This window comes from Aphelocoma coerulescens, chromosome 1 (genome assembly GCF_041296385.1).
Source record: "Aphelocoma coerulescens isolate FSJ_1873_10779 chromosome 1, UR_Acoe_1.0, whole genome shotgun sequence".
Lineage (NCBI taxonomy): Eukaryota > Metazoa > Chordata > Aves > Passeriformes > Corvidae > Aphelocoma > Aphelocoma coerulescens.
This window is the reverse complement of record NC_091013.1, coordinates 13864258-13888537: the sequence shown is the minus strand read 5'-3', so window position 1 is coordinate 13888537 and position 24280 is coordinate 13864258. Positions and strand designations below refer to the sequence as shown.

The following is a 24280-nucleotide window of genomic DNA, read 5'->3' as shown; positions in this document are numbered from 1 at the left end:
GTACTGGAAAGCCTGCACCTTTCCCAGGTGACCCTGCTGCTCCACATTAGTATTAGAAAGGTGTCACCATTAAAAAGTTTTTTTAGTATCCAACTTAAACATCTCCTGCTTTTATTTAAGCCTATGTAAATATACATTATATATATATATAAAGAAGCATTTATATATATTCCATATATAGTGTATACATGTGCCTTCACATATACATGTGCATATATGTGTGCACGTGTATGTATTCATTCCTAAATCTGAAATCAGATGCCAACCTGTTTTAATAGCTCCATGTGTTTTCTTCTGCTTTCACTTGCAACCTACTTCTTTCACCCATTGTTGTATGAAGGCATATAAACAAAAGAGAAACAACAGTCACACTATTCTAGGAGTTACACTCTGCCAAAATCCCAGTATGTCCAGACATATTTACTAAACTCACAGTTAATGTTTTGTTTTATACTAAAACTTGTCTCTTAAAGCAGTGCTTTACCTTTAAAGTAGAGAAGTCATACATTTTATACACTTAACTGTTATGGTTAAATTAGAAATTCCTATTTTCTTAAAATAATTTATCCACAAATGAAACCTCTTTTCTATTTTGGTCCCTTGGACCCTGAATACTATAATTCCTTTTCTAGTAGCATTCCAATATCAGAATATTCAGGGTTATTCTAATAAGAACTTTGTATTATGCACCCAGGGTAACACATAAACAGCTATGCTTCTTCATTGGCTCACAGACATTTTTCCCAAAGGATACATGGATTAAGTCTGTCCTCTTCTTTAGACAAACTCATGTTCTTGATAAAATTTGTGCATTTCCTATTTTTTTAGAAAGCTGCATCATCCAGTTATCTAATACAACTGCATTCAATTAACATCTACCAGACTGGGACAACAAGCAGATTTATTGTGTTGTCTTGTCTGCTTGTTTTGTTTCTTAAAATGTAGTATGAAAGCTGTAAATGGACTCGTCTGCTTATATTAGCTGTAACATTTCAGTACATCAGGACCATTCAGACTGCATTTCAAAATAAGAACTTAATCCATCTTTCTGCAAGGAAGGACCTTTTTTTTATCAGGCCATTATTATTTATGGTGAAGGAAAGACCTTTCCCTTGGTCTGGCAGAAGTGTCAGCAGCCACTCTTTTAAAATAAACAGGTGAGAGGCCATGATTAATAGTCTGGTCAATCGCAAATAGCAGACAGTAGAGCCAAAAATATAACCAGAGAGAGACCCAAAGGTTTCAGTTTAAGAAGCAAATCTAGATCTAAAAAAAATATAGGGGAACCCAAATAAAAGCAGAGCATTTTTGTGCAGCCTATGCAATATGCAAGGGAGCAGATCCATCCTTCCCCTCTACTGAGCTTTCATACAAGCAGAGGGGGAAAAAAGAAAAAAAAAAAAGCACAGGCTCCCTGGCTCCCTGTTACATTCCAGGGGTTTTTTTTTCAATCTGTTTATGTTAATGGTACAATTGGGGATTTCCAGTTTTTGTATCATCACTGCCAGGAGCAGGCTAATGGAGCATCTCAGAGACAGACCACAGAACTGCAGTTCCAGCCACACAGGGCACTTTCCTCTTTTATTACACTCTGTAAAAGATGTCACACATGCTTTCTCTTAGCAGTCCTCATGAATCAGCAAAGAGCTGCCGAAGAGTGACCACCAGGGCACTTGGGAAAGAATCAGGTGCCAGCTGACACAGTATTTCTTGGTGATTTACGTTGTTTTCATATATCTCTCTATCCACATGGAGGAACAGGCCAGAGAGGAGCATTTACATATTTGCATATTACAGGACAGACTGCAAAGAAGAGATGTTGTCATGCAAGAGCAGGAGGGAGGATTTCTTCCCTTTTAGCAGATGCAAAAAAAATATTCCAGTTCCTGTGATTTCTCCCAAGATCTGCATTAGCAAGTCCAATGTGCGGAGCGTGTGAGTCCTGTCACCACGGGTGGCAGCACGTCGGGGCACTGGGGAGTGCAACGTCAAAGGGCATGACAGCCACAGCTCTTCCTCATCTTTGCCTCTCTCTTCCCTTCTGTTTGGTGAACACTAGGGGCTTACACGCACTGAAGAAAAAATTCCAGCATGACTGATTTTGTCAGTAGCCTGTTTCACAGAGGTGAGAAATCACCCATCTTGAATTCCACCAATGAAATCTGTGGATGCAGGTTGCAAAATATGTGGCCATCCCTAGGCAGGGTATTGCTTCCTGGTTTGTACGCTGGGTTAAGAAGGCAGCTGTTCTTCAGACAGCCCCATCCTTCACAACCCAAAGGACTAGTGTAGAGAGAGAAAACACAGACTTTGTGATGCTGCTTTCTTCCTCTACTAAATTTCTGCTTTCTCTGGTTGCGTAGTTTAAAAAGTCACCTTAGTTTTGGGGTTCTTAAGCTCTGATCATGCTGTTTGCGCCCATGGTGTCCCACTCCTTGGTGCCAGCCAAAAGAAGGTGGGACTGAGGAGAGGAAAAGAGGCAAGTGAAGTTTCACTGATTAAATATAAACTACTAACTGCACTGAGACCAGCTTTCAATTTCCCAAGGTTGCTTCTAGAATGCCCTTTTTAGCATAAGAAAATTGTCATCCTTCTGGGAGAAGTGCAGCACATATGAGTGAAAAGAGTGAAACTTTTGTATAATATTCCTACTGTGATGGAACCCAGGCTGGAAATAAGGAGGATGCCTCCTTCTGCTTCACTTTTCTGTTAATTTCAAATGGACAAAAGTTGCAAGTTGTGAGGATCCCTCACCAATCAGCAATGGGAAATTAACTTTATCATTAACCTTGTCTGTGCCCTCACCAATTTAATTGGCATTGGCCCAGGTCCCAGACCTGAGGCCAAGAAATATAGAGCAGAGCTTGGTCAGGTGATGGAATGAGAGCTACTTCTCTCCCCAGCCATCCTGGACTGGCTACATGTCATCTTGACCCCTTGACACGAAGCACTGCGTCTTTCCATGCCACCAGCAAGACTTTCAGCCAATATAAATGAGCATAACATAACCAATTTCAAAAAAAATAGCTTTTGCAACCCTTAAGAATCTAACCATAATTATTAAACTCTCCTTGCAAATTTTCTTTTTAGTTCCCTTAAAAAAAAAGGTCTTTGTTACCCATCTCCTCACTGTGGGTAACCTCATCCTCTCCAAGCTCCAGCTGGAACCTGCATCACACATTGCTCAGTGCCTTGTTGCAAAAAACATTCCCCATTCGCAGCACTAAATCCCCTGCACATGCTCCCAAAATATCTTCTGTGGTTCCTCATGCCTAACTAAACAATGCAAAATCCTGATTCTCTGCATACCTCCCACAGCCATCCCAGCTGCTCCTGACACCTTTCCTTTCCCCTAGGCCCTCTTCACTCATCTGAAGTTACTCATCAGGAATCCCCTCCTCCACCACTTCTCTCAGTTTTTTTTTTCATTGAACCACTTTTGGGGAGGTAGGATAAAGAAGTTATTTTAAATAAAATCTTCTTCAACTTCTTCCTCTCACATTAGTTTTAAAACTTCCCATAGTAACAAGATTTGAGCAGATGCTTAAGGATATGCTCATTTCTAGATGTTCAAGCCATCCTAAAGCCCCCTGGCCTGGGCTGTGGGTTGCTTGACCCACCAAGGCCTTGCAGGCCCTGGGAGTGACACCAAGACCTCATGCTAATCCACATGACCTGTTTGGCCTTGAGAGCTTGTGAGCATGGGTCAAGGCAGTCTCTTTGCAGTGATCTGAGAGTCAACAAATGCTTACCAGCAGACAAATCTGCTCTTGAGAGCAGACTTGAACCCTGTGCAGATGCTGCCTTTGAGTCACATCTTCCCCATCTCCCTTTTACACTCTATCCCCAAAAGTAGCTACCCTGAGGCATTTGCTTTGAAAGGACATAATCATATTGTTCCCCCCTCATTATCCCTATTCCCAGCATCTGCACCTCATTGTACGGTCATGTCTTCCCATCATTCTCTTCTTAATTTAGTTTGGAAACTCTCTGGAGCAATGAGACATCATTATCTATTTTGTAAAGCACCATTCAGAGCCGTAGCAGAGTGGCACATATACGTGATAGAAAACCTACCCTTCCATTTTCCTCCAAAACAAATGCAGAGCAGGTTAATGCTCGGTGCTCACTGCGAGGCACGTGCTGCTGGCTTTCCCCTACAACACAGGCGAGGGCTCACTGGGCTTTGGTCTTCACAGAGTGCTGTGGGAGCCTCCAGCTTTTCCACTCCTGACAACCACATTCCCACAGAACGCATCTTGATGGTGATTTTTGGCGTGCCAGAGCAATGATGCTCAATAACAAGGTGATTTCACTACCTGCGGAGTCAGGAGTATGCAGGTTTCCCCTCTGGTTTGGTAACATGCACAGGGTGTTTGCAGCATTGTAATGTACTCAGTGCAGTTCCAGCACACACAGCTGAGCTCCAGTAGCACATGTCAAGCTGCCTCACATTCCCCTGTATGTCCCTCCCCTATGGGAAACCCCACAGTCAAAGGCAGGGCAATTCCTTGGGCTAAAGGGAGGCAGAATTTTATAGGGTGAAAACCTCTGACTATCTTTGGAAAGACATCATTTCCACTGCAGCTAACAGCACAGCCTGATGCTGGTTACAACAGGCAGTAAAACTGACACTGCTCTAGGAAGACAGAGGAACATCTAGCAGAATTGCTGATACATCAGTTTTTTCCTCTGTGCCCTTGCAAAAATGCATAGATATTGTTAAAGGTTGGTTAAATGATTATATGAGTCTTCCTGGGGTCACCTATAGCTTACCCAAAGTTAATGTGCTGAGAACTGGGCTAGATGTCAGATCCTCAAACTAGTTTTCCTGAGATACCCTGGAGAACTGCGAATTGGCCACTGGATGGTTACTGAAACAATTAATCTTCCTTCATTTTTAATAATGACAAAATATCTTTAATGGAGACCCAAAAAAACCAGCACAGATGATACTGCCTGCAGCAATGACAAAAGTTCTTTACTTGTTGCTAATGATGTAGAGCACTAGGCACATCCCGATGTTCCCCCAATATACAATGAGGTGAGTGAGCCTGTGTTCAGATCTGTGTAGAGTCATGGGCAGCGAGGGGAAAGTGCTGGGCTGGGACACCAGAGACCTGGGCTCTTGAGGCCTGACCTAATACTGAGTGTCACCTAAACTTGGGTCCAATCCTCTCCCATGTCTGTGCTTATGTTTCTATTTCCACTTTGAGATTTTCTTTAAAATATATTCAAATTAAATTTTCTTCCTTAAATTTACATAGGACTGATACAAGCAGTGGGGACCCACCTCTGTGGGAGTGGAACTGAGGAGGGGCATGATCATGTTACAAACCCCAGCATTCCTGGACTGGGCACTCTAGATGCAGCTGCACTGACCTCACAGGCAGATCACTCTCAGAGCAATTCCTGGTCTTGGGCATGAAACCCAGAAGAACCAGGCAATGGTGGGACCTTACTGACCTTGGCTGTGCTCAATCAAGCCACTCACTCGCTCGCCACATTACCAGTGAAACATGGAAAGAGTTTAGCATTCAAGCTGGGTGACCTAGCTGTGAGGAGACAGGAATGGTGTCAAGGTTTTGTGCATGAAGCGCCCATGACAAAACATTAGCTTAAGTCAGACGCTACTGAAATGTAAAAGGGAGGATGACTGTCAGCCTATCAGCAACCGAAACAGGGAGCCACTGCCGTTTTATGCACCAACACATATAACAGCTGTCAAACAGAAACTTCTTTTTCTCAGATTTGTAAAACCACCAGCCTGGGTAGTAACTGGACTCCCACTACCAACACCTTTAGATTAGGAAGTAGACGCTTGGGCCAGATAACAGCGCTAGGAATCATCGTGCCCAAATATGCCAACAGCCAGAGCATTTATGCTCGTTTCTGCTATTTAAATACAATTTGTGTTTAAAAATGAGGCCGTGCCCCTGGACCGCACCCGGCAGGGACGGGCTGTAGCTACACACAGGTGAGCAGCGCGCTCAGGCACACGCCGCCGGGGCTGCCGGTTCGCGCTGAGGGGAGCGGCAGCGCTTCCTCGGCACGGCGCGGTGCCGGCAGGTGCCGGGGCTCCCCGCGCGGGGCACCGCCGGGGCAGCCCGCGGCAGCTCCGGAGACGGTGCCGGGTGGCCGGACACCGCGAGACGGGCAGAGACAGCCTCGCCGCCGGCACCCGCTTTCCCTAATGGGCATGTGCGGCGCTCGCACATGCCCACTCGGGCCGCGCGGGGCCGGCGGGCTGTGCCGCGCCGCGCTGCCGGCGCCGCCGCGGTAGCCGTGCGGCGGGACCGCGGGGCGCGCCGTCGGACACCCCGGGACGCGGCCCGCCCCCGTCGCCGGGGGAAGCGCCCGGACGTTTCTGGCGGCCGGTCCCCGTCACGAAGCCCCCCGCGAAACACACCCAACTCCCCCTCCACGGGCAGCGGCCGTTCCGCGCCCCGCCGCCCGCCCGTCGGGGCCAAGGGCAGCCTGCGCTGCCCCGTCGTCCCGGGGGCAGCGGTGCCGGCGGCGGCGGGCGGGGCCGGGCGGGGCGGGGCGGGGCGCGCCGCGGCGTCCCGAGCGCGGCCGGCGGGCGGGCGGTCCCGGCGGGAGGCGCGGCGCTGCGCCCGCCGCCCCGTGCTCGGCGCCGCCCGGCGTGGCCCCGCGCCCCTGGGCGGAGGGCGGGGGCGCCGCGGAGGGCTTTCCGCGCCCGCCCCAGCTCGCCTCGCCTGCCGCGGCTGGGGGATTAGTCAGCAGTCTGCGGGCAGCCCCGCTCCCGCGCAAACTCCGCGGCGGGGGCGGGGAGCGGCGCTTGCCCCTTCCCCTTCCCGCGGCGGGGCGGCGGCGGGGCTGCCCCCCCCACACCCCCCGGCAGTCCGCGCCGCCGCTCCGCCGCTCCGCGGCGAGGGGCGGCGGGTTGGCAAGTCAGGCACCGAGGGGCTGGGAAACTCCTCTCGGGCACGGCGGCGTTGCGGGAGGACGGGCGCCCGAGCCGCCCCGCGCACGCACACGGGCGGGCGGGCGCGCACACACACCGCACACACACGCACACGCGCGGCGGCGGCCCCCGGCCCCCCGCAGCCGCGGCCGGCGGGGAGGCGGCGCCCGGCGGGGCTGCCCCATGGTCTTGCGGGGGCCGTGGGGGAGCTGCGGGGGCCCCGGCGCGGCGCTCGCTCTCCTGCGCGCCCTCCGCACTAGGATGTTGCGGCAGGTCTTGCACAGGGGGCTGGGGACGTCCTTCTCCCGGCTCGGCCACTTCGTCGCCAGCCACCCGGTGTTCTTCGCCTCGGCGCCCGTTCTCATCTCCATCCTGCTGGGCGCCAGCTTCAGCCGCTATCAGGTGGAGGAGAGCGTGGAGCACCTCCTGGCCCCCACGCACAGCTTGGCCAAGATCGAGAGGAACCTGGTGGACAGCCTCTTCCCGGTGAACCGCTCCAAGCACCGGCTCTACTCTGACCTGCAGACGCCTGGGAGGTACGGCCGGGTGATCATCACCTCCTTCCGCAAGGCCAACATGCTGGACCAGCACCACACCGATCTCATCCTCAAGGTAACCCCGGCGGGTCCCCCGGCCCCGAGCATCGCCACCCCGTCTGGCCCGGCGCCCCGCTCCCCGCACCTGCCCGCCGGCACGGACCCGCCCGCGCATGCCGTGCTCTGCCCGCCCGGCACGGGCGCTGCCACCGCAGCTCCCCGGTCACCTCCCTGCAACAGTTGGGACGCCAGCCCGCCGCGGGGAGCCGGCACCGCGCTCCCCGCCAGCGCCGCAGGCTCCGCTCTCTTCCTCCTTTTTTTTTTTTTTCCTCTCATCTTTTTGTTTTTTTCCCCGTTTTGCTTGTATTTGCTTTGGGTGAGCGAGAAGGGCAGTCTGACTAGCTTAAATAATTTTTCGGTGTCTCTACTCGCGTGGCAGTTGTGCTCCCGGCTTAAGGCGTCTCGGGCTTTGATAAACTCAAACTTAAAAAACAGTTTGGTACCAGTCTGTCAGGCTGCCGAGAATGATTTTGGGGGCTGCTGCTGTGTCTGGACTGCACTTCTGCATGGAGAGGGGTAGCACAAAACCACCTTCTCACTGCTCATCAAGGCAAATGACATAACTCAGCAGCTTATTTTTAGTGGGTAGTGTTTTTTTCCCCTCCACTCCCAGCCCACCACCACCACCGGTTTCATAGATGAAGAGAAAATCCAGCCCAGCTATAGATTGCAGGCATGGTGCAGCCTGTGCTGCCGGTTCAAGTTAGAGCGGGCAGCATCTTCCCACTTGAGCAGCACGCAGCGTGCGAGCCACAATGTGACAGGACATCTCACCATACCATATATCATAACATGTCGGAAACCTCCGTTTCTTGAAGCTGGTATGCTAGTTCATACCCCAGTAGTTTTGAACAATTTTGGAAAGAAAAACAAGGAGAATAGATGCAAAAACTGAGTGTTAAGAGGGCCAAGTTCACTCAAGAAAAAGGAAAGGAACATTTGGAAATAACCAGAGGTGTGGCTAGCTCAATCCTGCACATTTTTGCTGTTGCCTTGTGGAAGCCCAGAAGATTTCAGCACTGCTTTTTTTCCCCCTGAATGTCAAACTGTCAGCCCATATAAAAGCCAGTGTTAATTATCCTTAATCACTTCAAGGAGTGTCTCTTCTAAAATGAAAAAACAGATGCAAACACTATTGTAAGAGACTTCAGGGAGACCTCTTTACTAAACAGTGAAATAACTGTTACAGTGAATTTATTTGTATTTTATTTCCACTGTAGGCACATATAGAACTGTGGTACAGAGCCACTCAGTATTTTCTGTTTTCTTTTTGACATATTACCCAACAGTAATGAGCAAACATTTAATGAGTGTCGACTCACTAAGTACAGTAACAGCAATGTTACTGGCAAATGAGAAAACTCCAGAGAAACGATTGTCATTCCTTCATTTTCTTGTACTGTGAATTGCATTTGCATCCAGTATGTGCACATTTACTCAGTCATAGAATAATGATGATAATGGATTTTTTCTCTGTACTGCTTTCTCTAGAGATGTGTAGTTTTATCAATAGCAGAGTGACACACAAATAAATGGTACTCTGAATCTTTCCGCAAGCAAACTTCTGCATAAGATTTATCACATCAGCAAAAGAGGTATAACTTAGAAAGTTCTGTCAGTATTTAACACAGCCTCATTTTTAATAGACAGAATTCACTAACAAAATTATTATTTTTCTTTTAGTGAGATAATGAACACCATTGCCATTTGATTGTTTAGACATTGTCAGGCATATCTGATGCATTATGTCCAACTCTTTACTTACCTACTTAATTCCAATATGCTTCGTGTAGAATAGATTAAGTGCCTTGTCCTGATTATGTTTCTGTTTGTGGGCAAAGGCAGGCTCAGGCAGCTGCCTGTCCAACCTTGTGGATGGCCCCATGGGTCAAAGAACAGCAAAACAGGAGGGAGTGCTCCTAGTTCCAAATATTGTTATATCTGTGGTGATGCAGGGCTACATCATTTTGTGTTAACAGGACCCACCAAGGGAAGGAGAAAGAAAAAGGTGGCCATCAAGGTTTTCCTATACACATTCAGTTGCATGAAGAGAGAAGGGAGCAAAGGCAGCCCCAGCTGCAGTCCAGAGCCAACCAACTCAAAGGACTGTGCTTGTAAATAAGTGTCCTGGGTGAAACCATAGAGTAAATCCCACTCACATTTCTGAAGCTGCCGTGTAGGCACAGTCAGGGCAGAGAACCTACATGGCACCTTTGCTTATCTTTTCTTTTCTGGAGGATGACCTCCCCAAGGGAGAGGTTTTGCTTTAGAATAAGTGTCAGGTCGGACGCTGGCTCCTCCCACATGACTGTTGCTGCATCTCCACCCACAAGCAGGAGGATGGGAGACACGGGAGGATGGTTGCCCCAGGCAGATGCTGGCTCCTGTTAGAGCAGATCTTCTTGGTTTCCTTACCTGCCATATCCCAGTTCATCTGCCAAAGAAGGAAGAGAATGAGCCTTGAGCAGCTGAAGCTTCCCTAGTCATGTGCCAAGGGAAGGAGATTTCCCCTGATTTAGGGAGAGGAAGAAGTCAGCTTCTGTTATTGTCCCTTAGTAAAGGGATACAAAGTTTTGGGCTCTGAGTGATCAAAACTGAAACATAGATGGTACTGTCAAAAGTTAATCAGTCTAACATCCAAATCAGTTCATCATTCAATGAAATAACTCTTGTGGTGACTTCTCTGGAACACTCTGGTTAGCTTAGTGTAGTTCCTCAGGGCACGTTATCAGCCTGAGAAAGTCACCGTTGCCAGTACTGCACGATACCTTGTTGCTGGCTGGGAAGGGACTCTGGGCAGGGCTCAGCCTCAGAATTGTCTCAGCCCAGGGCTCAGGCGGCACTCCCAGAGCAGGAGCTGCTGAAGGGTTCCCGCTGTCAGCGCACATCTGCCAGTGTGACGCTGGCTGCTCCCAGGACAGCCCCAGGTCTTGCTGGACGCACAAGCTGCTCCACACAGGGTCTCTCCTCAGTAGCAGAGAGGTGTGTGGCTGCCTTACAGAATAGTTTTGATTTGGAGATGATGCCGAGTACTCTTTCATTTCTTATATTTGTGTAAATCTCTATCCGTAGTTGTCATAGCTCCCCATAAGTGCTTACACCATTCTAGGCCTGCCATCCCAGCATTGCATTTCCAGCTGCCATAGTCACTTGCAGAAGGGAGAAATCTGAACATATCCTGAATCTCTGGTCTTGAATAGGTGTTCCAATAAAAAGCCTTGGTAGAATCTCAGATATGGGAGAGATGCATCCTGAGACTGAGATATCGTGGGAGGACAATAATGAAATTTTACTTGCTGCAATACCTGCTCTATAGCTGAGCATAGGGAGCTGGCATCCTGTGCTGTTGGTGTGCAGGATGTTTCTTCCTCAAAATTTGTCTTTCAAGAGAGAGGTCGGAGATAAAACACCTAATTGGAGAAAGTGTGCTTTTACCCCTGTATTTCCAGTAAGTGCTTAGAAAAGCAAAAATAATTGGGATATTTGGTGTGGATCGTCATGCAGAGGTTCAGGTGATTATATGAGGTCTGTAGAATTTATCTAAGAAAACCTAGAGTCCCACCTAAAAATAGTGTTAGAACAGCCCCCCTACCATTTCATGGTGATATTTTCACTTGCAGCAAGAGACTTGTTAGGTTAAAGTTATACAGAGTCACTAGGAATACAGACCTAGACAGATTTTTGAACCTCAGAAAATATGTTCTAACTTAGACAGAATTTGAGACACTGATCCTTTTGAGTCTGTTTATTCCTTTATGCTTACAGTGAGTTAACTGCATTATACGAAAGACTTTTAAATTAAAGATTTCCCCTTTTTTGCAGAAAAATATTCTCTCTTCCATTTCCATTACTGTGTTAATAACATAGTACTAATATTTTTGTGGCAAAAACTCTACTTAAGATATCAAGACATAAAGATGAAAAGGGATTGAAATGTAACATGCCTTACTGAAGGGGGTTGTATTTGCAGTTTGCTTCTATAAAAATCTGTAGATGACAGGGGTTTTTTTCTTAAAGAAACCTTTACTAACTACAAATTTTTAGAAGTGCTTATACATTGCTCCTCTAATATAAACTGGCCATTAATCAGTCTAGATAACTGACTAAATATATATTTGTGCACATAAACAAAGTAAAATTGGGTATTTCTGTTTAAGGAGACATTTATTTAAGAACTTCATAACTTCTGATTATTGCAGAACAAAACAGTTTAGCTTCAAAATCTTGCAGACCTCATATTTGTTGGGGTTTTAGTTCCTCTTTCTGCTCCTTAATTATTCTGTTCCTGTTAACGTGTGTTTTGGCACACTCTGTCTACGGTCCTCACGGATTTCCTCACTTACTTTGTACATGTGAGGAAATTCGTGGAGGAAACAACCATCTTTAGAAATAACCACGTTCCCTTGTCTGTGGTATTCCCAATTGCTTTGCTGTACAAACATGGCACGCTTAAACCATTATTTCCAAAGTCAGTGGAAATTGGTTGTGGTTGTTCTGCGGAGCCAAAAGCTGGGTCTGTTGCGATCCTGAGTGACGCAAAGTACCCTTTTTTTAGAAACTTTTGGCTACTTCTGAATGCCTGGACACAGGCAGTCAGCTGTGGATCTAGCAATGGATGTAGTAGGTCTCCACCTTCTCTGGGTAGCTCAGGCACTAAAAACACTTCTCGGGAAACCGTCAATAGAACATACAGTGCATTCTGCTGAAAACAAAACAAAGGATGAAGTCATGTCTTTAGAGCAAGGCTGTAAGATGAGGGGAAGAGTCCTAATACAAGAAAAACAAGGGTGTGAAAGCAGCAGAAGTGCAAGCCTGTTGTCATAGCAGCACAATGCTGCAGGGCTAAAATGTATCTTATGTGAAAACAGATGAGAATTAAGATACGCAGGTAAGATCCGGGCACAGCCAGGGAAGAGGGAAGGTAAATAGCACGTTGCAAGGACAGTGTGGAAGTGTGTGCAGAAACCCCCCTGAGCTCCCGGTGTCAGCAGCAGCGGCTCCTCTGTGTGATTCCTGCAGGCAAGAGGGTTTGGTCTCTTCCGCAGGCACTGGTCAGCACCTGGAGCAGAAGTCCTAAAGTTGCCTGTGCCCGGGAGGATGACTACATCTCCCTGGTGCCCACCACACCCCTGCCCTGCTCCAGTAGCACCTGCCGGGGCAGGGCCCTTCTGCTCTCCCTCCTTTTACACTCTGTGGCGTAATGCTCCCTACAAACCCTGTGCTGCTGCCAGCTGAGCAGCCAGTGCTCGGAATGCCCAGCATCCCATGTTGCCTTGCCTTCCCTGCCTTGGAAGGTCAAACTTTGCTTCCCCTCTAACAAACAGAACACATGGAGGACAGGTGTTTTCAATAGGTGGCTGAATGTGTTGTGTGTGCTGGGGGCATCACCCCTCAGGGAGAGCACACAAGTGAGCAGGGCAGGCATCAGAAGCCAAGGACATCTGTGCGTCACAGCCACCGAGGCCAGGCCACCCCCAGGCAGTGCCACAGGGCTCAGGGAGAGCTGCTGAGGCTCCCCACTGACCACATTTGTACTTCCCAAAAGCTGTGACAAGGCCCTGCCTTTAAGTTGGGGTTTACAGCAAGAGAACCCCCTCTTCTCCTGTTGGAAGATAGGAGGAGCCGAGTTGTTAATTAACACCCTCATCTGTGAACTTGCAGCTATTAAGGTTTCCCTGCGGCGCAGAAGGGGTTGTTCCTCAGTCTTCTGCTGGAGGAGTCCTTGGCAAGAGCCCCCTGAAAAGCAGTATAAGGATAGAAGAGTGTTCATGGAGACATCTGAGGTGCATGAGGAGAGCCACCGGTGGTGGAAGACACGGGAGTGAAGTTTTATTGTTTTTTCCCCATCACAAAAAATTGATCTCGCTTGCCGCACACCAGGCTGTGCAGAGGTTTCTGCTGCCCAGGTGTCCTGTCCTCTAGCAGCAGTCATCCCAAAAAAGAGAGTGAGCTTCTCTCGTGTGAACAAAGTCAGGCAGATTTACAAGGTGATTGTCAGAATTAAGATGGTATTGATTAGAAAAGCTTCTCCACTTCAGGTTAGAGAAGAAAAATCATATCTAGTGATTTTCTGTAGCTACCAAGAAGACAAATGGAAATGTAAATGCACGCACATCTGCTGCTTCGAGCACTAATAGTTGTACCTCAGTTGATAACTTGTAGTTGGAACAATTTTTAGATTTTATTTTTATGAAAATTGTTTGGAGAAAATATAAATCACTGTGTTTTGGACAGCTAAAAAAATTAGTCGCAAAAATAAATCCCGTGCATAATTAGTATCTTAGCATCTCTTCAGGAAACCTGATTGTAGGACTGAGAAAAAGAGCCAAGCTACTCATAGTGATCCTCACTGCTTGCTCTCCAGCTGTGACTTCTAATGTTTATCCCAAGCCATTAGAATCTCTTGGCTTGGTGCCCGCTCGTCATCCCTCGCTAGGCTCACATGGTCAGGAGGCCACTGCCCACCACCCCCTTTGAACCTCTGCCCTGCACCCACAGTCTCGGACTGACAGCAGGGCACAGCCCTGGCCAGGGGCTCCCTTGCCCTCCCCCTCAGCACCTTCTGATGAAAATACACTCTTGAAAGTTTGATTCAGCCGATGTCTGCAGAACACATGGTGGGGTTTTTTGTAAATTAAGCTGGAAGCTGTGCAAGTCTTTTCTCTCTCATAACCTTTTTACGTTTTGACTGAGGCCACCTCTTGACGTGAATAAAAAAGTACACTGCAAAGGTATGAAATGCCAGAGATTACTGAGATCATAGGAAAAGTGGAGAAATTTATTGCTGTCCATTAAAGGCATTTTCTCATCTTCATTTTCCTTGGCACAAGTTACCTGCAAAAATTACTAAAAGAGTAAACCAGCTTCTCATAAAAATGAAGTGTATATTTAAAATTATTGTCTTCATCCTGCTTTCTAGTTTTTCAGTCTTGAACCCAAAACAGTGATAAAATTTTAAACAGTAATAGATAGAGTTCAGAGCCTTCTCAGTCTTTCCTCCATAACCACAAGATCAGACATTTCTTTACTTTTTTTAAATTTTTTTTTTTAATGAAAGCTGAGACTAAAAGAAAAAAATCACAATACTTTAGGCTCCAGGACTCACAGAAAAAACAAACTTGGTGAAAATGACAGCAAAAAAAATTCTAAGAGTGGCAACACTGAGGAGCAAAGCTAATGTTGAATTTGAACCATCAGATGGAGACTGCAAGACCAAATAAGGCAAATAATAGCAGCAACAACAAAGTAATATGGCTTTGCAAAGATGATGCTCCTGAGAGTAAAACATGTATGTTCCAGATCATTTGCAATGGAAGAGGACATCCATATATCCAGCTAGTTTTGTCTCATTGGCCATTCATCAACTGTATGTCAAGTACAAAGTACAGCTGGGTCCTTACAATGAGTGATGTCCCTTATAAACACCACATGTCACCACTCAGCAGCAAAACCAAACATGTTTTTGAGGTATATATGATGAGCAGGAGGTAGTTGTACACATCCTTGTGATTAAAAATGGTGTCTGTGACTGACCCAGCTTCCAAGAGAGTCAGGATGTGTTTTCATGAGCTGGGCATCAGAGCTTGTCAAAGACTGAAGGGTCCCATTGCATGTTGCTGTCATTGTCACAGTGGCGTTTCCCTGGGAGCAAAGCTGTGCCACCAGCAAGGTGAGACCCAAGTGGGTCACTGGTGGCTGGGTCCTCATCCTCTTTGCCCAGAGATTTGATTGGGATAGGAGATTATGTAATGTGAGCTTAAAGGATTTCCGGGATTGGACCATTTTGCAGATGAATCAGCAGTTTCTAACCCATCCCTGCTGGGATGGGATCTGTTTCCTTCACAGGGAGGCTGCAGACTTCTTTGTTACCTGATTAAATTAACAAAATTCTGGTAATACCTGCTCACTTCTGAATGAAAGAAAGGATTTCTCAACAAAGCAAAGGCATACAAGTTTTTCTCACCCCTTCTTGTAGCTTTCTGCATCTTTTGCAGGGACTTAAGAATAAAAACTAGTTTTCCTTTCTGTCCTGACCATACATCTCCAAGTACAACCCTTTTGCCTTCAGGCATAGCTTTGATGCCACTGCTGAAAGTTGTGCCAAGCTCTGTGCAGTCGAAAGCTGTCTCATAGAGCCCGGTGTGGGACTTGGCCATCCCAGGGCACCCAAACTGACACTACTGCAGGGCTCTGGTTCCCAGCATCTATCTTCCTGTGCTGGTGGCAGAAGTAGGAGGACTGGCAAAAATAAAACAGCTTGAAGAATTTACAGCCATGGCTCCCTGAGGCCCTGGTGCAAATGGCTTAGCCCAGGATAAGTGAAATGATTTTTGCTTCCTGGCGTCTCCTCCTGGACAGAACCAGCTGGTGGGACAGTGCGATTTCACCACCTCTCATCTGTCAGCTGTGCCACAGGCTTAAACATGGCTTGATGTGGAGGTGTGAGACCAGTACAACCCTCACCTGGAGGTATTTGCCAAAAGGGATTTGTCTCCGGGTTGAAGCCATCTTTCCTCTCTGTCTAAAATAAATAACCAAGTGAGCATGGGACTTAAAGTAAGCAAAGACCAAGATGTTACCAAATGCAAATTACTAAAGACTAAAGGAAAACACTGCTCCAGAAATCTCTTAATGTTGTGCAGGACACACATAAAACACCATTTTCGGAAGGTAGAGGGGAAGTCCAAGGAATGGTCACTGTTTAAACAATGGCGAAAGGAAGAGGTGGAAGTTATTATTTTGTGTCTGAACACTTTCAAGGACCATGTGCCACAGTGGTGAGGGAGCTTAGGTGGTGCTGTGTAGTTCTCATGCTGCAATGCTCTGGCATCTCAGCAGTAAACTGATTTTTGGTTCCTTGCACTGTTAGCTAGCTGAAAAAGCTGGGAGTGATGAGCAAGCAGTGCATGTCTCCCTTCAAGAAAAGCCATTCATTCAGCTTTTGTTATTCCTTTAAATTTCCCTTTCTCCTAATAGGATCAGTAAGGATAAGAACAGCTGGATAAGTGAGGATCTGGTAGTCAGTCATTTGTCCCAGAACTAGGTGCCAGGTTTATTCCAAGTATGGGTACTTGCTATTACAACCCTCTGCACCGAGGAATGCAATATGCATTGTGCATTAGCATATTGCTAATGTTGTCCCCATCACACAACAACTCTCACCATCAGACTGAAGTTTCCTGGAGGACCTCCTGGTGTAACATAGGCAAGCCAAACTGCAGGCTGTGCAATCCTTTGAACTCACAGGATGTGCCCTTGTAAGTTCTTGGAGCTTCTGTTTTCTGTGGAAACCAGTCACACAGGGTTATGAGTGTGGGTTCCAGATGCAGGTGGAAAAATCTGTGTGGCAGCTGAATTCCCAGTGTGGCAGCAGAAAGGAGAGTGCCATGGGACTGAAGCTCTCATCAGGGAAGAGGCAGCATCTGTGGCTCACAGGCTGCCACAGGCAAACAAAGGGAGAAAGGAGAGAGAGCCTGCAGCCATGCTGCAGCACACCCCTGCCCTGCACTGAGACAGCAGAGGGCTTTCCTAGCATCAGGTCTGAAAAAAGTGCAGATAAATTGATGTGTTTGTCTTGAGAAGAAAGTCTGGGTCAGGATTCCCAGTGCTGAATTCTTGGGCATGCTGGTACAGTTCTCAGCATACTTTGTTGGGATGGAGGGAATGGCAAGTTTTCCTCTTTTTTGGCTGCTTGCCGCCGATTTGAGACCAAGCATTGTGGCCACTGGCAAAGCTCAGGATATATCTCATAGCTGCTCTAAACTGCACGAGCTTGCAGGCAGCTCTGGGGGCTGCTCAGCTGCCAGGATATGCCAGGACACAGAACTGTCTGCCTGCATCCCTCTCCCCCATGAAGCCTCATTGCTGAGGTGGGGTGGGCAGGTCCTCCCCATGCAGTGCCCAGTCCAGCACAGCATGGCCTCAGAAGCACCAGGCCACTGCTGCAGAACAGGCTCCTCAGCCTGAAATGATCATTTCCAAGAGGAAAGGAGTGTTTTAGGTATGACATTTAGCTTCTAGCCTTTCACTAAAGATGAAGTAATAGCTGTGATAGATGAGGTTATTTTATAACCTAAATATTAAAAGAAAGTGCTTCAGGTGTGGAAGGAAGCAAATGCTGCAGTGAGGCAGGGTGGGTAAGTAGCAGCACACACTGTTTGATAAAAGTTGCATGTCAGTTTAGTTTCTTCTGTGTTGTGTCACTCCATAGATCCTCTCTGAAGGAGTTGTATTGTGAATGTAATAAAGGCAGGAAATTCCTTCTATTCCTCCTGGTTTCCCTCAGCTGCACTTCTTTGTGTGATGTCTTGTTTTATAGCTACTGTCAATGAAAACCATTCCGTAGCTTCCACTGCAAAAAAAATTAAAATCAGATATCTGTCTTTGATCCGGTAAAGCAGGGAATTTTCGCCAAACTGTAGTGACATACATTAGAATTTGTACCCCAAAACAGCAGAGCTTTGCAACCCCAAACTGAAAACCCCATAGAGGTTCATTTCTTTGTCATGTTCCTATAAATCTTTTAATTTGTTTTGTTTTAGAAGAAAGTTGTGCAAAAGACCCTAATCTGTCATATAGACAGTTACATTTGCTCTCCCACCACAGTGGAAAATTTTGCTTCTCACCATGGCCAGGTATCATGTTCTCACCGTAATGTGAAAAGGTTTGTTAGTTCAATTCATTTCTCAAAGTTATCTTTCTAATATCAATATGGAACTGTTACTTCTGTAAAAAAAATTAAAACTCCTCAAATGTGGAAAAATACACCCCCAAGCTGCTAGAGAAACAAGTTGAGAATATAGGAATGTTGTAATCTTTGTCTATATGATGTCACATTATCCTGGGGAATGGCGGCAACACAGCTAAATTTATACCCATCACAGACTGTGCAATGTAATCACAAAACAATCAGATTGATAGTACCATATAAATGATGGGGGGTTGCTGCAAATAAAGTCACTATGACTGTTTAGTTTCAAGAGATGCAGGAGGTTAGCCAGGGTTATTAGGCATTTTTTCAGTTGCCCCCAGATGAGTGTATAAGCTCTACTGCTCTCCTGTACACTATCTTCTGTTTCTTTAAACAGTGTTTATCAGCAGAAAGAATGATACACGTTAGCAAACTCAATATTTTATTTTTGAAAAGCATTGTAACCCCACCCTATTAGGGCTATTCTCTTGCCATATTTTAAATTTCTTGTTTCTTCTATGTTGACCAAAATGGATTCAGAAAAGGTTGCAAGAGTTTTCTATATTTTTTCAAGAAGAGATGGTAATTTTTTCTGCCTTTCTTATGGTCAAAAATAACTGAATGTTTTTGGGGTCAGAGCTCAGGCATGGCAAATTACAGAAGGATGAGAAACAACTTAAAAAGGAGGGTGCACTAAGAGCTGCTAGACCTAACAATAACCTACAAACCCTAAAGTTAGGGGACCCTCACTGGTAACAGAACCTCTCAGAGGGAGCAAGAGAAAACCAGTGTCTGTCTCTGCCGTTGCTTCCTGCTCTCAGACTGCTGGGGATTTGATGGGGGAAGGAGGGAGGAGAAAAGAGGGCAAAGCAGTTGTTGCCAGCTGTCTTTTCCCTGCTGTGCCAGCAGTCTCTATACGTAGGACATGCAGCTGTGGCCTGTCCTTTACTCTGAGTGAGTGCTGGTCCCCTGCACTGCCAGGCTACCGGCGAATCCTGCACAGGTGGCACACCTGGTCATGGTGTTCTTCTGCCTTCTGTACCTCAAGTTGATCTCTTGAGAGAGTAATTGGGCAATCCTGAGCATAACAGTGTCCCTGGACATGGGTGGGCTGTAGCTGGACCTGTTGAGTTTACTTATTTAGAGAGGCCAGTCAGCAGATGCACGTGGCACGTATGCAAGTCACGTTATGCCAGCAAAGGACATAGGGGAATAATACTGCTGGTTGGATGCATGTTTCCTTTTTTTTTTTCTGCAATATGTGTGCTATTAATACTGCAGTCACTGGAACTTTTGTTGTTGTTGCTTAGATCAAATAGAAAAGGGACGGCGGTGAGGAGCTGCTGTCGTTCTGGCTGCTGCTGTGCGAGATGAACTGATGAATAACGTGTGTGATTTCTCTTTCCCTTGTAGTTGCACTCTGCAGTGACCAGGATCCAAGTTCAAAGACCTGGTTTCAATTACACGTTTGCCCATATATGTATCCTGAACAATGACAAGACATGCATAGTGGACGACATAGTGCATGTACTGGAGGAATTAAAGGCTGCTCGTTCTTCTAATCGAACTAATTTTGCAATCACTTACCCGATTACTCACTTAAAGGATGGCAGGGAAGTGTATAATGGGCATCAGCTCGGTGGGGTTACTGTGCACAGCAAGGACCGGGTGAAGTCTGCGGAAGCCATTCAGCTCACCTACTACTTGCAGGCAATCAACTCCTTGAATGACATGGTGGCAGAGAAGTGGGAATCCATTTTTTGTGACACTGTTGAACTTTTCCAGAAATCCAACAGGAAAGTCAAAATGTATCCTTTCACTTCTTCTTCGCTGAAGGAGGATTTCCAGAAGACGAGCAGGGTGTCAGAACGCTACCTGATCACAAGCTTGGTCCTTGTGGTCACCTTGGCCATTCTCTGCTGCTCCATGCAGGATTGTGTCCGCAGCAAACCCTGGCTTGGCCTTCTGGGATTGCTGACAGTGACCCTTGCCACCCTGACTGCAGCTGGGATCATCAATCTCACTGGTGGGAAATACAATTCCACCTTCCTGGGAATCCCCTTCATCCTGTTAGGTAACTATCTCCTCTCTCTTTTGTGTGTTTGTGCCTCTCTGACGCATTTCCCAGTAAGCCGAGAAGCATCACTGCATGGTTCCTGTTGTATCATCCCTGCAGCACTGCCCCATACCAAATCCACACTGCCTCTTTTCTGAAACTTTTTATGGTGCCTGGATGTTAAAATCGTGCCTGGGGCTCCAGAATGGCGTAACACAATGCCGTGGGATGTGGAGCCTGTGCAGTAGCAAGGAATAAGGATGTGCAAATGCCATGCCTTTTGCAGAGAGGGAGCCCAGCTGCTGCTTCTCTGTGGATGTTTGATTCTGGTTTTGGAGGGAGACCTTCGCAGTGGTCCCTATGCAACACTGACAGCATCAGCTGCGCTGGCAAATCATAGGGCTGCCCATGTCGGGCATTTAGGGAGTGCTGGCTCCTTTGGAGACCAGAGTGGTGCTGTCCTGGCTTGGCAGGTGCCTGCCTGTGGGATAAGAGCGGTGGTTGGTTCTGGGTTGCATTTCTCCAGAAGTCCCTGTGTTGGCTAAGCAAACATAGGGAGGGTCTCACAGCCCTGGGAGAGAGAGCTTTGACACCCCTGGCCAGGGATGGACGTGCAAGCCCAGCACCAGCACATCCCATGGCAGAGGGTTATGGAGGGAAGTGGCACTGGCTGCTCCCTGGCTCCCGTGCCAGCAGAGACATCTTTATCTCCCTGGGTTTTGTACCACCTTCACTCACTGTGGGATATGGAGTGGTTTTGGTTTGGTTTGGTTTGTTTTCCTTGAAGGTAGGAAGGGGGAGGACAGAAGTGTGGTCTTCTTGCTCCCAGCCCAAAGTCTGAGCCCTCTCCTGCACCAGGGCGTTTGTGGGAATGCTGCATACTGTACCCAAAGAAGCAGGAGGACTTCCTGGAGACAAAACGAGAGCTCTGGAGAGTTCACAGCCTCTTTGTTTGTGTTTGGTTCATAACCAGTGTGAAAAGCTTTGTGCGCTGTAGGTGTTTAATATGTCCTTATTCATGCCATTATTCATTTGTGGAGAATAATACATGCATTGATTTGATCACAGCTTCCCCGGTGAAAATCAGTGTTCAGTAATACTTCAGGTTTCAAGTGTGAGTGTCTCCACTGACTTAGTCACATCATGTAGTGATATGGCACGTTTTGAGCACAGCTATTTTTATATCCAGCACCAGTTTCCTGTGCCGTGGTGGTACTGTAGTGCTGTAGCACTGTGGTATTGCTGCACTTTAATTAAAGGCTATGCTTCAGTGCATCACACTACCAGTTAACATATGGAATATATTCAGTGACAAACAGAATTCAGCTACATTACATCGGCTGTCATTTTCAGATGACATCCATGAAAGTTAAACTACATTGTAATCTAGAGGAAATGCAGCACAAGACAGAGTCAAAAGAAGGGTGTCTTTCTGACCTGAGTCTCTGGTTTCTTTGGTGGGTTTTAATGCCTGTTTATGTATTGTAAAATTCAGTTCCTCAAATTAAGTAGTGTATATTAAGTGTAGCTTTAGATAGGAGGGCATTTTCAGATGTGTTACAAGAGTAGCAGAAAAGCAGTCTGAATTCCAGACATATGAAGTGAAAGTACATGGAGAAAGCGACTCAAAAATATGAAATATTAGCTTTGTTTAGGGATCAAATATCTGCTCACTGGGACAACCTTTCAGATCTTTAATTTAGAACTAGTGACAATGCTGAGACTTGAAATCCTCAAAGACTTACAGATAACTATGAAAAGTTTCACATATCTGTTTTAGTGTTCCTTTAAGTGCCAAGCTGTATAGTCAACTCTGCTTTTCTTTTCCTTTTTTCTTCTTTTTCCTGAGTGTGGGTTTTTTTGGGGTTGGTTTTTTTTTTTTTTTTTGGTCTTGCTTGGTTGAAGTATTCCACTCTTAAAAGGGCAGCTCAACTCCCACTGTGAACAAGCCAAGACAGAGCAGCCAAGTTCATGTGAATCTTGCCCGCTTCTCAGCTGCATAAAATTTCCCAAGGGATGGGAATATCAACAGGTGAACAGAAGGCACTGAAGGCATTTTGGAGTTCTTAATGAGAACTGTTTTAAACTGGCAGATAGCTAGAAAGGCAGATTGGCCTTTTTTTTTTTTTCCTGAAGTACAACGGAAAGATTCAGCATGAGTTTTGAAATGTATTTCATACCTAGATGTTGTTTTGCTTATAAAGGATGTTTTAAGCCGAGGCAAGTGAAGGGTGAGATACTAAGAACCCTCCGTCATAGCCCGCTGAACTGCTTCCGCTTAATTTCAGTGAGCGTCAGATTAGATCATAGATTAACTGACCTTTAGAAAGCAAAAGGATTTCTGGCTAACGATGCAGCCCTGTATCTATTACTCATAATCTCATGGCTAAAAGCAAAAATGAGATAGAAAAAATGATTACACTGGACATGTTTCAGGCGAGGCCCCTTTACTGGTATACATCATTAATGAAGTTTCCCTGGTTTATAGCAGCTGAGGATTTTTAACTTTTCATCAGCATTGCGGAGGCGGGGGGACACTCTCCAGACATCATTTGACACAGGATGAGATTACATCTTTCATAACAGATAGTTTCCATCATGCACTTTGTCTCCTCCTTGGACTGCTTCCTCCTGTGTTTCACTGCACAACCACTACAGCATTTGCATCATCTCTAACCTGAGTTCCCCTTTTGCAACCTAGCTGTCCTCCTTATTTATCCACTGCATCTGGAAAGTAATTTATTTTCTTTTTCTTTGTATATTTGGGATCACTCTCACTTGCCCAGTCCTCTTCCTTTTCATTGCAGCTTTCCTCAGACTATGTTTACCAGACTTCCAGCACTCTTCTTACTTTTGACCATTCCACCACATCTTCTGTGGAGTGTGGTGCCTAAATCCAGACACAGGATTCAGACTGAGGCTTTCAGCAGCACGGAGAGTAGGAGGATGATTTTTCACATCTTGCATATGGCACTGCTGTTCATACATCGCCATATGTCATTCATTTTTTTCTCAGCTGTGTGAAATGGTTGGCATTTGGTTGGTGGTATATGGTAATTCACAGATCCTTCATGTCGTTTTCTACCCTGTTTTCACAGTCATTTATTCCAAACAACACGTAGAAGTTTGCCCTTGTCCTTGCTGAATTATAGCTTGTTTATCTCACACCATTTCTCTTCAATAAGTTTATCTGGAGACCATCACTGCCATTCCAGGATGTATTAGCTGGTCAGCAGTGTTTTACAATTATCAACCTTTTCATATTTTCAAGAATTACTTTCTGAATAGGTTGTCCAGTCACAAGCCCATTCTAAAAATATAGGCAGTGTGTCTGGAAAATAGTCTGATCCAAGTGCTTTGTAATACCTCTTTCATTCATCCTGTTTTCTTTGACATCCCTTATTCATCAGCCATTTCCAAGAACAAACAAGCTACAGTGAAGGGTACTAGCCTCTCTAGATGTTGAATCCTCAGCTTTAACACCAACAGGGAATTTAAAGTTACTGAATTACCATGACTTACCAAATTACAGTCTTAGGATCAGGCTGTGTAAGTGTCGGCAGGAATATCTTTTGCCTACTCCACTTGTTAAATATGACATGCCAGTTTAAACACTTCATACTTTGGTTTTAATCATGGTAGTTTGTTCTAATTTATTTTATTTTTTAATTAAGGCAGATTACTGTAACCTAGTTTACAAAAGATGATGCTACATAGTGTGTCACTACTGTGACAATTTTTATGTTGGGGCAGGTTTCTTTTTTGCCCTCCCTGGTTTCTAACTCAATGGCAAAAACGGAAGCCAGGAGGGATGTGCCAGATACCCCCTTCCCCAGCAGATAGTAAAAGAATGAAGGTTCCCTTTGATGACTGGAGGCCCAGCTGCAAGAGGCAGGGAAGTGACCATGGCTGGGGCTTGCCTGAACCCCACCGAGGGACTGTGGGGTGAGGCAGCAGAGGGCAGGCTGGCTGCAGCCACTCTTTTCCCTGGGATATCTTGTCAGGTCAAACTG

The 24280-nt window shown here is 46.3% G+C and overlaps 1 protein-coding gene across 1 annotated transcript in view; it reads left to right on the top strand.

Moving 5' to 3' along the window:
- Positions 1–6717: 6717 nt before the first annotated feature.
- PTCHD1 (patched domain containing 1) overlaps positions 6718–24280 on the top strand; it is a 39917-nt gene continuing 22354 nt past the window's right edge. The window contains exons 1-2 of the mRNA XM_068997180.1: positions 6718–7537; positions 19625–20285. Of these exons, the coding sequence (XP_068853281.1) occupies positions 7109–7537; positions 19625–20285 (1090 nt within the window). The 5' untranslated portion in view covers positions 6718–7108. The remainder of the gene's footprint in view (positions 7538–19624; positions 20286–24280) is intronic.